The 14,387-nt window shown below is 36.9% G+C and overlaps 1 protein-coding gene across 1 annotated transcript in view; it reads left to right on the plus strand.

Moving 5' to 3' along the window:
* Positions 1-14,387, plus strand: part of tmeff2a (transmembrane protein with EGF-like and two follistatin-like domains 2a) — a 75,514-nt gene that overhangs the window by 13,875 nt on the left and 47,252 nt on the right. Inside the window, exons 2-3 of the mRNA XM_015358810.2 lie at positions 17-126; positions 11,361-11,490. Coding sequence (XP_015214296.1) covers positions 17-126; positions 11,361-11,490 — 240 coding nt within the window. The remainder of the gene's footprint in view (positions 1-16; positions 127-11,360; positions 11,491-14,387) is intronic.

Raw genomic sequence — 14,387 nt, forward strand, 5'->3', positions numbered from 1 at the left:
CCCTTACTGTTTTCAGGTTATGATGACCGAGACACTGACCTCTTTCTCTGTGACACAAACACATGCAAGTTTGACGGGGAATGTTTGAGAATTGGAGACACTGTGACGTGCGTCTGTGAGTTTAAGGTAGGACTCAACCTCTATGTTCTCTGTAAAGGTATTCCTAAACACCTGGTGTACTAGTTTATATACTCTTACAAACATACACATATAAATCTTAAAAAATACTGAATTTGCAGAACAGTTTAACATCAAACAATGAGAAATACAATTCATCTTACAAGCTATTTTGCACTACATCAGTGGTTCTGTTTACAGCCTTTCCAGGTACAGGGCTGACAGAATTATAACATTAAATCCTTATTATTTTTTCATGAGTTACTGAGATTTCCCTGGATACATCTAATTGGAGATATAGTACACAGCACTTTTTGACATCTTAGGCTGGAGGGCAGGTCAGTGTTCTTTCTCTTATACTATACTTGTAAAGCTACTGGAATGTTACAAAAGATTCTTGTGACACCAGTATTATTCATACCCAAACGTAACATCCTATTTCATTTATGCAGCTAAAATGCACTAATAATAAAAATATTTTAATGTAACTAGATTGTTACATAGAGAACAAATTTAATGACGACCTGGGTAGTACCCACTAATAAAGCAGGGCAATTACCAGAATAATGTAACGGAATGATCTTATTTAAGGTTACCACAGCATCATCCCACCTAGGATCCCACCCCCTCTGAACCCATGATGTTTTGGTCTCGAGTATTAACCGCAGCTTCACACCAATGCCATCAATCCAGTTGCTAGCATCATACAGTGACTTTTACAAAACTGTACAGTATATTGTTGGTTCACTTTACCCTCTGAATTAAAACAGTCTAGTGTACAATAATGTTCCCTAGATACCAAGAAATATATTTATGTGACCTAAATGGAGAAAAATATATTCGAACAATACATTTCGCAGCTACTGAAAAAGGACAACATGTAGTCTAAGATCATTAGAAATAAAAGCTGGATGTTCAGCTCATTGAGTTTATTTGGTTGCCAGTAGCTTATTGATCCAAGAGCATCATGAGACTATATCCCAAAATACTCCTATGAGTCTTCTCCAGTAGCCTGGAATCTTAGCTTATACCATACCTCACCTACTAACTTTTGAATTAGCTGCTTGTTAATATATCTACAGTAAACAGAGTGGAGATAATTCTCTTTTCAGTTGTATAGAGACATTTAAATATTAAGTACTCACAGTGGATCTGTTTGGCAAATAACAAAGTAATCTTGGTTGCATTACTTTCCCAGACAAAACACAACTTATTAGGGCCCAGCTGTAGAGCTGACCTGTTGCCAGTTATAAAAAGGTTGAGTACTGACCTGTTTAGGGATATTAAGAAAGACAGTTTGTGGGAGAAGAAAACTATGCAACATTGTCCTTTCCATTATACCTTTGGTGATATCTTAGGTGATAATGTAGGATTGAATACATGGACTTTCAAAACACAAAACGGGAAAAATCCTAAAGGGGTTTTATAGCAAATGAGTATTCAGGTTTTCTGTAGTTTCTGTACTGATTCTGAGTGATAATCATGGCAATCTTTAGTCTGTTTTTCTTATGGATATTGGCTGTGTGTGAGGAAATGCAGACTCATAAACAGGAGACTGGTAATCTTTTTGTAAGATTTGTGCTTTCCTGAAAAAAAAATACAAGACTCTGCAGAGGTGGCTGGTGAAGGGCTGGACTTTGGGAGTGAGAGGGAAAGGGTCTGCTGCACAGCACTGAACTGCTTCAACCAGAAAACTTCATGAGGAGAAGGTGGTTTAAACAGCTGCGGCAGAAGAGCGGATAATTTATTTCACATTAATTTTTACAAACAGCATTATCTTTTGTTCACTGTTACAATTTCCTGTCTTTGAGGTATGTTGGGTCTAACACATCAAAAGCGCAAAGCCCACTGACTATGCTATTATTCTAAATACACAGGCTACAATATTAAGTAATAAAAGGATTAGCTTTGTAGGTGTTAATTCATATATGATTTTAAAAAGGAAACAGAAGAAATTCTCATGACACATGAAGGGTGAGCTCCTCGGTTCCAAGCCTCACATTTTTCTGTTTATTTCCTCTTGCCTTTTTTATCACTTTCACAACAGCAAGGAAACAAGCATCCCATTGCACAGGCATACCCTAAACCTTAAGGCTCTTATAACCACCGTCAGGTGCTGGACATTTCAAGCTTCTAATGTGCAGAATAAGTGTGAATTAAAAAAAATATATTAAAAGTCTTGCTTTTCTTCTTCATTGCTTATATATCCAAAAACAGATTAAACAACCATGTAAAGGGGGTCTTATTTTTTTCTGTTTCCTAAGAACAAATGTTTCTCCTCACAGAATCTCCAGCTCATTAGGATGCTTGTCACTGGCAGGTTGTTTCGGTGACTGTATTATTTCAGCTTAATGACCTAGGTGACCAGTCATGTGCCTCAGATGGTTATGGGTACACTTAATTGCTTCTTGACAATTAATCTTTTTTAGCACTTTGGGCTTTGCAGGGGCATGTCAACCTCCTACCATGAAGAATCAAGGTGGTCTGGTAGTCATGCCCAAAGAGTTCCTTTCTCTTTTGGGGTGTGAAGAGTGTGGAGCAAAAAAAACAGACAGAATTTGCTGCAGTTACGCATCATGTCAGCCTTACTGTTTCTATGGTTGGGATGTCCACTTCTATAGACTTCTATAGATCTATGTCTATGGTGCATGGACCATCTATGTCAATGTCACTCCTTAGTGATATACTTTTGTGCTTCTTCCTTCTCTGGTAGTTTTTAGTATTAAAGTACGATTTTTTAGAAAAACAGAACAGAGTTTTTCAGAGTACATCTAGATATGACTACGTTTTAGGGTTACAAATGAAGAAACGAGTAGCACACTCAAAATTTTAGAATGTGGCCTTTGACTTCCTGTCTTTGGTTTCTGTTCCTGTAATGCTTACACACATAGTCTGTTTTTGGCTTCAGTTTTCAGGTGCTGTCCTTCTACAGTGACGTTCTGCCTTTCCATGTAAAAACGATCGAGGAGAAAAAGAAATCATTCACTTCATTCAGAAATAATCATCTCTGCTACCCAAATGCACGTTTGAATGATTCTTTTTGAAATGTATCATTATAAAGGGCTTTCAAATATTTCTGCTTCCGCTTTTTTATGTATAAGGTCAGTGTTTCCTTCAAGCAAAAAATTAATGAGCTGACAAAGTCTGTGATTTTCAGGTTGTTTCTTTTCTTACTCTGTGCTGTGTTAGAGAAGTGTATCAAGCATCAATCAAGTTTGCTGAGAGGAGGTAGTCTCTACAGAAAAGATGTAGAGGGAAACTGTATTTGAAGAATAAAGACGTGAGCTAATTTGTCTGCTCAAAGAAATCTATTTTTTAATTCTTCTATGAATCAAATATTTACCAACAACTAAGTTAAACAAGGAATTATAGAACTTTAGAGTCATTGCAACTGCAAGAAAGGGCTTTTGAATGTTTGCATATTACATCGGTGTTCCTCCGTTCAGCTATAATCCTCCTAATAGCTTTGAGTCATAGAGTAAAATAGCTCTTGGTTTTTTAAAAAAACTTTGAAAATAAATAAATATAAAACTTCAATCAAATCATGAGAGCATTCTGAATCACTGTCATCTAACCAGTATTCAGTCTGTGAAACAATGCACACTTACAATTTCAATAAACAAATGAATAGAGATTAAAAACTTGCTTCTCAAGTTCATGTGGACTGTTTAAAGCTTAATGTTCGCATAATTTTTTATTATGCTTGCAACGTGTCTTTAATTTCTAAACTGCCTATCAATTTATTTCCTATTATTACTAAATTGCAGTATTCAAAATGTGATGCAGGGAGTCTCTAATTTGAGTGGTGTATGAATACTGTACAGTATATATCTAATATATAAAAGGCTGAAAATTCAGCCGTTTTGGTGTAAAACAAAAGAGAAATAAAAAGAAATGTTGGTGACAGGTATGCAGAACAGGGAGAGCCCAGAACAGACACCCAGGCCAGGTACAATGAGACTGTCAAAGCTGGGTCAGAAAAGGCTGTTAAAAATGTTCAACCAGACCCTGAGGTGTAGTGTTACAGAGCTGCCAGCTCTCAGAAGGGGATGTCTTGATACCTGATACTGGGGATCGGCAGGCCAGAGTGTCTCATAATGTAGGCAAAGTGTCCAGGGGAAACATTTGTTTGAAAGTGGCACAAGCAGAAAGTAATGATGGAAAGCACTGTATCCTCTCTCCAAAGGAGGCATTAACACTGAGAGTCTGATAATGAGTACGTAACCCTCTCTGCCTTGATTCCCTGAAAGTGCCTGGACATCACAGAGAACAAGGGAGAAGTGCCTTTTAAAAGCTTTTTATTGAGGTGAGAGTGGGATCAAAGAGAGTGGAAGCAACTGAGGAGCTCCATTGCATTTTTCCCATTTTTCTTTCTTAAAAAGGAAGCTTTTTGACAAGACAAGACCAATTGCACCATCTGCCAATCCCACAAAGCTCTGCCTTATCTATAAGCCTGATGAAAGGTTCTTCTCAATTCAGTGTTTCATTTTTAATGCAGATAAGGCAGCCCCTTCCAAGGGCTCCATTATTGTTTTAAAATAATTGACTGAACATTACTTCACAGCCTCTCTGCTGGATGTAATTAGATACCCAGTGCATAATTTTATACTGGTGTGCCACAGAGAAAGTACTGTAGTTTTCTGCACAAGTACAAATATAAACATAATGCTCAATAGAAATTTATATATATATACATATAGATGTATTAAATATAACTCTCAGGAGTCTGGGTAGGTTCTATGAAATAGCCCAGTGCTTTAGGCTAAGTAGACATCAAGAAATGTAACAGACAGTAAAATGCTAATTGCTTTTAGAAAATTACTTTAAACATTTACAAATAACATTAGACTTTTATAGTTTCTGAATACGAAGTGTAAAACACTCCAAAAACTACACACATTTTGATTTCTATTTAATAATTAATTAAATTACCAAATTCCATCTTAATAGTAAATGGTGCAGCATAAGCTACTGATACTGGTGGTTTAAAAGAGCAATATACAGTTTTACAGGCTGTGAATTACAAGAAGACAATTTGGTGATATTACAAATCAAGCTATGCTTTCATGATCACAGAACCACTGAATACAGATATTTTCTTGTTAATCAAAGCTACCATTATATTATTTTCATATATTGTATATAGTAATTTATGTAAGTATTAGTACTGTTTTGTCCAAATATTGATTGGAAAGTTTATTCACTACTTTTATTAATTAAGGCTTACGCCGTAGGACATTTTGGGATTTGGATTTGATTGTGGTGCAATTTGTGAAAATGGATTTCAGCAGTATTTGTCTGTTGTTCATTGAGAAAAAGGTTGATTGAAATAACATACGATACTTTGCTGTTCCACAATATTGTCACTTTTGTGATTATGAAGATCAATAGCAGTGGAGCTATGATGAGGAGTGTAGTGCATTGCTCAGATCTTTTATTTTTACAATATAAATACACTCTGTGTTACACTTGAATGTTATGATACACGATTTGGTTTTATTGCTTGCATCTTAATGTTCTGCATGTCATAATTCTGGATGATTATTTAATGTACACTTGAGTTCACCCTAGTAAAGAGATTTATGTCACTTCCCTACCCTGCCCAGTGGGCATGGAGATAAACCACACACTGTGGTGCTGCTCCACTCAACCATCTTCAAGACTGCTGCCTGACTCAGCATCCTAAGATATGATCGCTTTATTGGCCATATACAATTTGTTGTATTAGTAATTTTTCTTTTCCCATACCCCAACTTGCTCTCCATGAGACACACAGACAGGGAGAGAAGCCATTTATATGGTGCCCCAGGCGCAGTTTGGGGTTAAGGGCCGTGCTCAGGGGCAGGATTAGGGTAGGATTCCTCTGCCGGCTGCGGGATACGAACCAGCAACCTTCCAGCCTCAGGCGCACATACTTAGCCAAAGAGCCACTACCCCGTCCCCCAATCCTGTCCCAGTGCTTAGAACCAGGGAGGAAGAGGAGTCTTTTTTCCAGACTTTGCTGTTAGTGATGTGACTGAACAGACGTGAAGATCGGGTAGATGTAAATAAAAAACCTCAGCAAAACATAGTTACGGAACACACAGAACACACTCACAGAACACATTGGGAATCTCCGGTCAGCTCTTTCCAAAACATCTTTGACTGTATTGGTCTATAAATATGGTAGAGAAAAATATAGTACTCCTGCACTCTCTTCACCACCTCTGTGCCCTTAAAAAGATCTACACACTCACATACATTCCGTTGTCACGATAGCAGTTTATTTTTCTGTTTAAGGGGTAGACAGTAGGTTAACTATATATCTTATTGTTAGGAAGAATCAGAAAATTATTTTCCTGTCCCTTTCATTTTTCCCATATAGTCATTTGTCACTTGATTTGACATGGAATTAATCTCCCAATTCCTAGATGTTTTTACTTTGGGAGATTATTATTATGTCTGTACAGACTGCCTTTTTTGAATCCCTGAAGCTCACAAAGGATTTCGAGATGATGTAGTCAATTCTGAAAAACGTTGTTGGTAGGTATTAAAAATTTACCTTGCAGGATTATGAACCTGGGCAATCACCACATAATAATAGTGGTGAAATGGTTAACACTGCTGTCTCTCGGCGTTGGGACCCGGGATGCTATCTGTGTGGAGTTTGTATGTTCCCCTTGTCCAAAGACATACTGGTACTCTAGGTTACCTAGCTGCTGCAAAACCTGGCCCTGGTAAGTGTGTGTCTGCGTGCGCTCTGTGATGGACTGGTGTCCTGCTTCGCTCCCATTGCTTGCTGGGATAGGCTCTGGCTCCCCCATGACCCTGAATTGGATAAAGCTATTAGAAAATGGATGGATGGATTACAAACCTGTTGCCATCATAGGTTACTAAAAACATGATAAACTGTACAGTATTATTTTAGAATTTTCCTCATTTACAGTCAAATTTTAAAAGCTAGTAGGAACTAAAGTGCTCAATTTTCAGTTAATTACCATAGATTTCTTGCTTTACCTAATACCATGACAACACATCGTTAACACTAAGATATATGTCAAGACTATTTCTAAAGCAATTACAAAGATAAGTATATGTTTTGCTGCATTATGTAGCTTAAATAAGGATTTATATGTAGTAAACATTGGCTGTACAGCTTTACTTAATTATTTTTGCATCAAAGGTTCTGTCCCTTTTAATGTTCTGTCACTACCTATTTCACTAAGAATGACAACACTCATGAATTAGGCTTATTAAAAAGTTTATGGAGCATTTTAAGTTACAATAATTTGGCTTAACTCACTTGGCTACATGGTCCCCATGTATAGTTAGGAGGGACCAAGTTCCATTTAAAAAGCAAATCTACTAACATTTTCTCTAAAAATACACCTTTGGATGTTCATGCATGCTTACAAAGAAACGTTAATGTGTCCATGCTTTGTGTATTTGTTAATAATGTTTACAAATTTATGGTGCAGAGAATGTTTGGAATGGCTCTTTAAAACTTAAAATTTTTACTTTTACTTGACTTGTTGTCAACTTGATCTGAAGATCAGGATCAATGAATAGATCACTTAACTGCCACACTTAACATCCATGATGAATCCACAAACAAAACCCCACCTGAAATAAAGCAGATGGAATGAGAGATCTCCATAATCTCTCTTCCATGTTGCCAGCATCATCAGGTTCTAGATATGTTCTGCAATTTTAACAGTGTATTTCAGATAACAATTGAAGCTTACAGACAATTGTAATTCTATAGGCAAATAGGGATACCAGCAAAAAAACAAAAATAGTACACTTCTCAATGCCTGGTAAACAGTAGATGCAGTATTTTGTAGAAAATAGATTTTATTTGTTACTTCATACGACTTGACAAAAATTGTAAAAACTGACAAGAAATTAGAGAAACTTTACTGTTTTCTTTGTTTATATTTTTGCAGAGTATTTATAGCATAGGTTAATAACAACATGGGTTGACAGTCTCAGTTTTTAGAAAAAAAAACACTTTACCACTTGGAGAGATTGTCTTCAATTTTATATACTGAAATGCACCTTTATTATGAAGCCAGTTGTCAGATAATAATGCAAGACTTAACATTCAGGAGACATGACTGGGAGCAGAACAAATAGAGAGATACAGAGCTGAATGTCAGTGTGTCAGGACAGCCTGCCAGATTGGATTCATGTTCTCCAGTGGATATATGACATTTTTGTCTCATTTTTATTTCCTTTTTAACATTTTGCATAAGGCTCTGTGATCTGAAGTGTGTGGCCATTGTCCTGCATGACTCTCCTTCAAACCCAAGGACCACAGCAGCCCCTGCAGGAAAGTGAAGGAACTGCAAACAATCAAATGTCATACTTTCTGAGCATTTAACAGATCAGAAATTTAATATACGTATAATATTAAAGATACAACATTTATCTTTTTTGTTTCTTTAGAGATGCTTTTAAAACTGATTTGTTATGTTGGAATTGCAGTGTATTCATGGAAAACAAATACTAAGCCATTTTACATCAAATCCATGTCATAAAAGCAAATGAGAACAAGCAAATGCCAGTGGTAAAATGTGGTTGATTGCTGTTAAATGCAGCACCCTGTGCTGTTCATTACTGCTTACGTTCGTGATTGCCGCCTACTGGTTTCTTTCTGAGCCAATTTAAGGGATTATGCTTTCATACAGGGGGGAGAAATGTTTCATAGCAGACTGGCTCCTTTTGTATTTCCTTGTTAAACAGTCATCTTAACAGTAAAACCGAAGACTAAAACGTAGAAATGAAATCCAAATGTACATTTCATGCATAAAGACCTGGACTGCTGAGGGGCCATGCGTAGAAGGATTGTCTGGAGTGGAGATTGAGCAGATATGATGAAGATCAAGGAGCACTCTTACTGGTGTATGGATTTCAGACATCTCGTAAAGATGTTTTCACCCTTCGTATACTGGAGATCTGTTCAGCTATTTTGATCAATCCCAGATGGAGGACAAGGTTAAAGAGTTTAGGGAGGTGTTTTTTTTTCCTAGTTGAGTCAGCAGCTAAGAAAAAAGAGGAATGCTCCTCCTTTGCTGCGAGTTTCCCTCTAATGTGACCTTTTGTCGTGATTTGAAGTGAACAGTTGGTCAGAGTTCATGGATTATGTTACATCTTGACTGATAAAAAATGGATGCTAATTGATTTAACATAAAAAGAAAATCAATGGCACAGTTATTTTATAATCTTATTATGTGACTGAAATGCCATGTGCGGATTCTTTTAATGGAGTGTGTTGGATTTCCTTGTTAGCAGGAGAAAGTGGATTAAAATTACGATTTCTCTGTGTGAGGCCCAGACCACTTCAGGGAAGAGATCCATACAGTCGTTTACTTCCTTGCTGGTTCATGTCTGCTCTTTCATATTTCAGTGATAAATGCATATCCTTTCTTACTGGTCTGTGATACTGCTCTGCGTATTGATGACCCGCTGCTAGGTTTTAGTATACCGTAAGATCCAAAAATATGAATATGTGCTGTGGTTGAAACACAAGTAGTGAAATATGGTGAGCACAGGAGGCTGCACAGCAAGTTTCACTCTCTCATTTTTGACGTTTTTTTTTTCAAAATATTGAAATGTTGGTAAAATACAGCAGTACCACGCAGTTTCCACATTGTTATCAGAGAACAACTTCAGGACTCTGACACACTGGCACGTCATTTGAAATATTATAGTGAGTTGTTTAATATCATCATCTCTCTCACGTTACCTTTGCAGTATTATTTAAGAAAGAAAATTAAATTTGCAGGACTTGTTGAATATTTGTGCTTGATCTGGAGGTATAATTATTTGCATTTTTTTCACTTTCGTTTTTGAGACACAGTCTCAAGCTGTATGCCTATTTCATGCTGTACACCTATTTCATGCTGTACACCTATTTCATTTAAAGTGCAAATCTGAGGGTGTTGGTTTCTAATTGACACACACAGCATGATACTCTCCGGCTACAGTTTTCCCCCCTACCAGGCCCTTGCCTGCAGATGGGGCTGTTTTGATATTTCTCCTGTATTCATTTCTCAGTGGTTCAGGTCTGTCATTTTTGTGTAACAAGTAATGAATAGTTAATTTTTCAACACACTCTTCATACTTATCGCTGTGTTTTGAAGTGTTTCTTATCTCTCATTGTGTTCGTGAGCTTCAAAGCAAAATTCCACTCAGCCAAAATTAGTTTATATAATTTCCATCTACAATGACAATAAAATACCAGCCAGCTTCATCCTGGCACCATCAGAATACATTTTAATTTAGTTCATTATTGTCCCTTTGTTGTTAATTGAACAGAGTGTTTGTTATATTAAGTGAGGTTAACAGGTGTTGAAAACATGAGTTTCAGCTTTAACCACACCATTTAAAACACAGAACAACTGACCTTTTTAAAAAAGGCAGCTTATGATATTGGAGTGAACAGCTGTATACACAATTTTCCACGCTCTTTTTGCAGTGCCTAACACATAATTGTTTGAGTCCAAATTGTTTTTTTAAATGTTTTTTTAATTGTTTAGTTTGTAGGCTCAGGAAAGTGATTAGACAACATTTTAGAGGTCTTCATTTCTTTTCTAATGAAAACAAAGTGCTTTTGCATGGGTCTCATACCACAGATTGTTGGAACAAAACAACTGCATTACACATACAGCAGCATCTTCCTGCTTTGATTGAAGCTGGTGTAATTAAGACTATCAGGCACATAAAACATCACCTGTCTGCTGTTGTTTCCCCTGCAATGGTAAGCAAGGTTCGATGTTTGTGACCTAGGGCTATAGCTGCTATGGACAGAAAAGAAGTTTTAATACTGCTAACTGAAGGAAAAACTTTAGATTCAGATAGTGTGCATAGGTTTTATTAGTATAATGAAACCTGCTGATACAGAGAATAACCTGTTATCTAAATTAACTGGGACCCTGTTCCCCCTATTATTGTTAATGAATTTAGCATCATAGAAGCATGAGGATCCCAAGTCTGTTCCAGTAACTTTCTGAATCCAATGTGAAACTACGTAATTCTAGAAAACTAGAATTATACTTTATTCCTATATTCAGTAGGGAGTTTGGAATGTTTTGTCTTGCTTTGGGCTTACAATCATATGAACCAGATCATCTGGCCACCCCACATCATTGGGTACTATATTATCTGAAGGCTATTTCACAATATTAAAAAAAAAAATTCACATAGCCATTGTGAATACAAATTAATGAATCAATCACTAGTGTCTCCTCCTTCTTCCACAGTGCAACAATGACTACGTGCCAGTGTGTGGCTCCAACAATGAAAACTACCAGAATGAGTGCTACCTGCGAAAAGATGCTTGCAAACAGCAGACAGAAGTGCTGGTGGTGTCAGAGGGATCCTGTCCTGTTGGTAAGAAAAGCACATTGCAGCACTAAATGTAATGCAAGAAGATGGATATTAAGATACTGTTACTGCCTGTTATGGCAGATATCATGGCCTTCAACATATAGTTAAGGAGGGTAATGTATCATCCCTAGCGACCTGGCAAAATTTCCCATTGGCCTTTACCGATCATGGCCTCCTAATAATCCCTATCTATGAATTGGCTTCTCCTCCTCACTCATCCCTAGCGACCTGGCAAAATTTTCCATTGGCCTTTACCGATCATGGCCTCCTAATAATCCCTATCTATGAATTGGCTTCTCCTCCTCACTGATAGCTGATGTGCGGTGAGCATTTTGGCACATTATGGCTACTGTCTCATCATCCTGGTGGGTGCTGCACATCAGTGGTGGAGGGGAGTCCCCATTACCTGTAAAGCACTTTGAGTGGTTTCCAGAAAAGGGCTATATAAGTGTAAGCAATTATTATGATTATTACCATCCCAGCAAAATGCCCCTGCCTAGTTAGTTAAAGTATAACTCATTTGCAAAACAAAAATATAACAAAGTACACCAACATGAAGCACAATCTTAGTATAAACACTGTATAACAACTGTATATTCCAAAACACCTCTGTAATGCCACACTGCCAGTCTAAAAAATCTCACTTCTTAATCAGCTTCCTGAGTCATGAAAAATATCTTCTGTATGTATCAACATTTATGCTGACATTGTGACACATACAGTGCCTTGCAAACGTAGTCACCCCTTTCCAATGAAAATTATTTTAATTGAATTACACATTATGCATGCTCATATGTTTAAAGTGAATACTTTTAATCAAAATGTGAATGCACAAACTGAACACTTTTATGGGTGAAAGAAGTTAAATGTCAGCAAAGACAAATCAATAAAACAAATATGGTGTGTATAGTATGCTTATGTACTCACAAACCTAAGCCACTTGGTGGAAGCACCGTTGGCAGCAATTACAACTATGAGTTTTTCTGAATAAGTCTCTACCAACTTTGCACAATGTTTGCTCATTCTAGGACAGCTATTTCGAAGACCTGCCACAGATTCGAATTAGGACATTGACTGGACAATTTAAGGACTTTCAGTTTCTCGTTAAGCAACACTTGTGCTTTGAGTCATTGTCCTGATGAAAAGCACATTTTCAACCGTGTTTTAGGTCTTTAGCAGACTCTGACAGACTTTAGCAGGCTTTCCTGAAAGTTTTGCCTGTATCTTGCTCCCTCCCTTTCTATACTCTCAGTCTTAACAAGCTTGCAAGTCCCTGCTGACAAGAAGCAGCCCCATAACATAATGATGCCACCACCATGCTTCACAGTAGAGATGGTGTTAATTGGGTGATGTAATGCATTGCATACAGAGCAAGAAGTTCCAGTCTTGTCTAGTCTGACCACAAAATCTTTTTGCAGTATTACTTAAATGCTTTGTTTGAAATCTCATATGGGATTTAAAATTGGTTGGCCCTATACAGGCAGGCTTTGAGGAGTGACTCATGGATATTTTCTCCCATCTCAGCCATTGAACGCTGTAATTCTATGTCTAGCTTCCTTCTTGCCAGGATGTTCAGTTTCGAGGGACAGCTTGATCTAGATAGCATCTGGTCAATGGGGTACACCTTCCAGTTCTTAATGATAGATTTTACATTACTCAACGGGATATTCAATGTCTTTGAAATGTGTATACCCTTCCAAGTTCCCTCAACTGAGTTGTTTTGAAGGCTCTTTGGTCTTCATTTAGTTTCATCAAAATTCACTACCTGACTGAAGGAACTTACAGAGACAAGTTTCCCATGACCATAGTAGCTTACAATTCTCCCACCCAGTCTGCAGGTTCACAGCTTGTCCTGTTCACAAAGTTATTATGTTCATGACTTGCTTTGGGTCGCAAACCATAGTTCAAGATCCCATACATTAAAGGTTCTTTAACATGAACTCTGGGCTGTGACCAACAAAAGTTAAATGTAATCTTAGACCTCATTACTTCTTCCATTGTTGTATATTGTATAGCTAGCTACCTTTAACTAGAATAGTAGGTGTATATTATGTGTACTATATGAATAACCAAGATAAATGGATAAATAAAACACTGGCAGTTAATTCTGGAAATGCTGTGTATAGTATGATTAATTTTGGGGGCAAAGAAATAGACCAAATTATCACTAAGACATACTTCATATCACAAACACCATTAATATTAATTTGGTAAAGGTTTATTTATTAATATTTCAGAACATAACGGTGCTCTAAAATGGTGTGTTGCATGAGTTATAAAAACACAGTGAGTGGACAGTTCAAGGACCTCACTTACAGTTAAACTAATTATTTTCATTGTTAGACAAATCCAAGATTTTCCTTATGGTCTTTTACATTTGGTCACTCAAAATATTCTTTACAGGTACAGTTAGATATACAAATTTTGATCCTGTTTATAAGTGTTACTAGCATTATTATAATATTTATAAGTATTACAATTACTGTATGCAGTAAAGGAAATGACTGTAGCTCAGGTGGAACAAAAACTGAATTCCCCTATACTCTCAGGGAGTTGAATTTGAGATCTTTGGTTTAGTTGCTCTACTTAACATTTTAAAAGGTGGATGCTGCACATTGGTGGTGGTAGAGGGGAGTCCCCATTACCTGTAAAGCGCTTTAAGTGGAGTGACCAGAAAAGGGCTATATAGGTGTAAGCAATTATTATTATACTGTAATTATTATAAAAGTAATTCACATCTTGAGATACAAATACACAATAACTAATTCAGCTCAGATTAAAGAAGGAAACATATGATTCTTTCCATGTGTTCTAGAAAATTATTAAGTATTGGAATGTGTAACCATCTATAACCTGACTGGCACTCAATGATGTTGCCTGTGAGATGCAAAGTGTGTTTC

The sequence above is a fragment of the Lepisosteus oculatus genome, chromosome 12 (assembly GCF_040954835.1).
Source record: "Lepisosteus oculatus isolate fLepOcu1 chromosome 12, fLepOcu1.hap2, whole genome shotgun sequence".
In the NCBI taxonomy this organism is placed as follows: domain Eukaryota; kingdom Metazoa; phylum Chordata; class Actinopteri; order Semionotiformes; family Lepisosteidae; genus Lepisosteus; species Lepisosteus oculatus.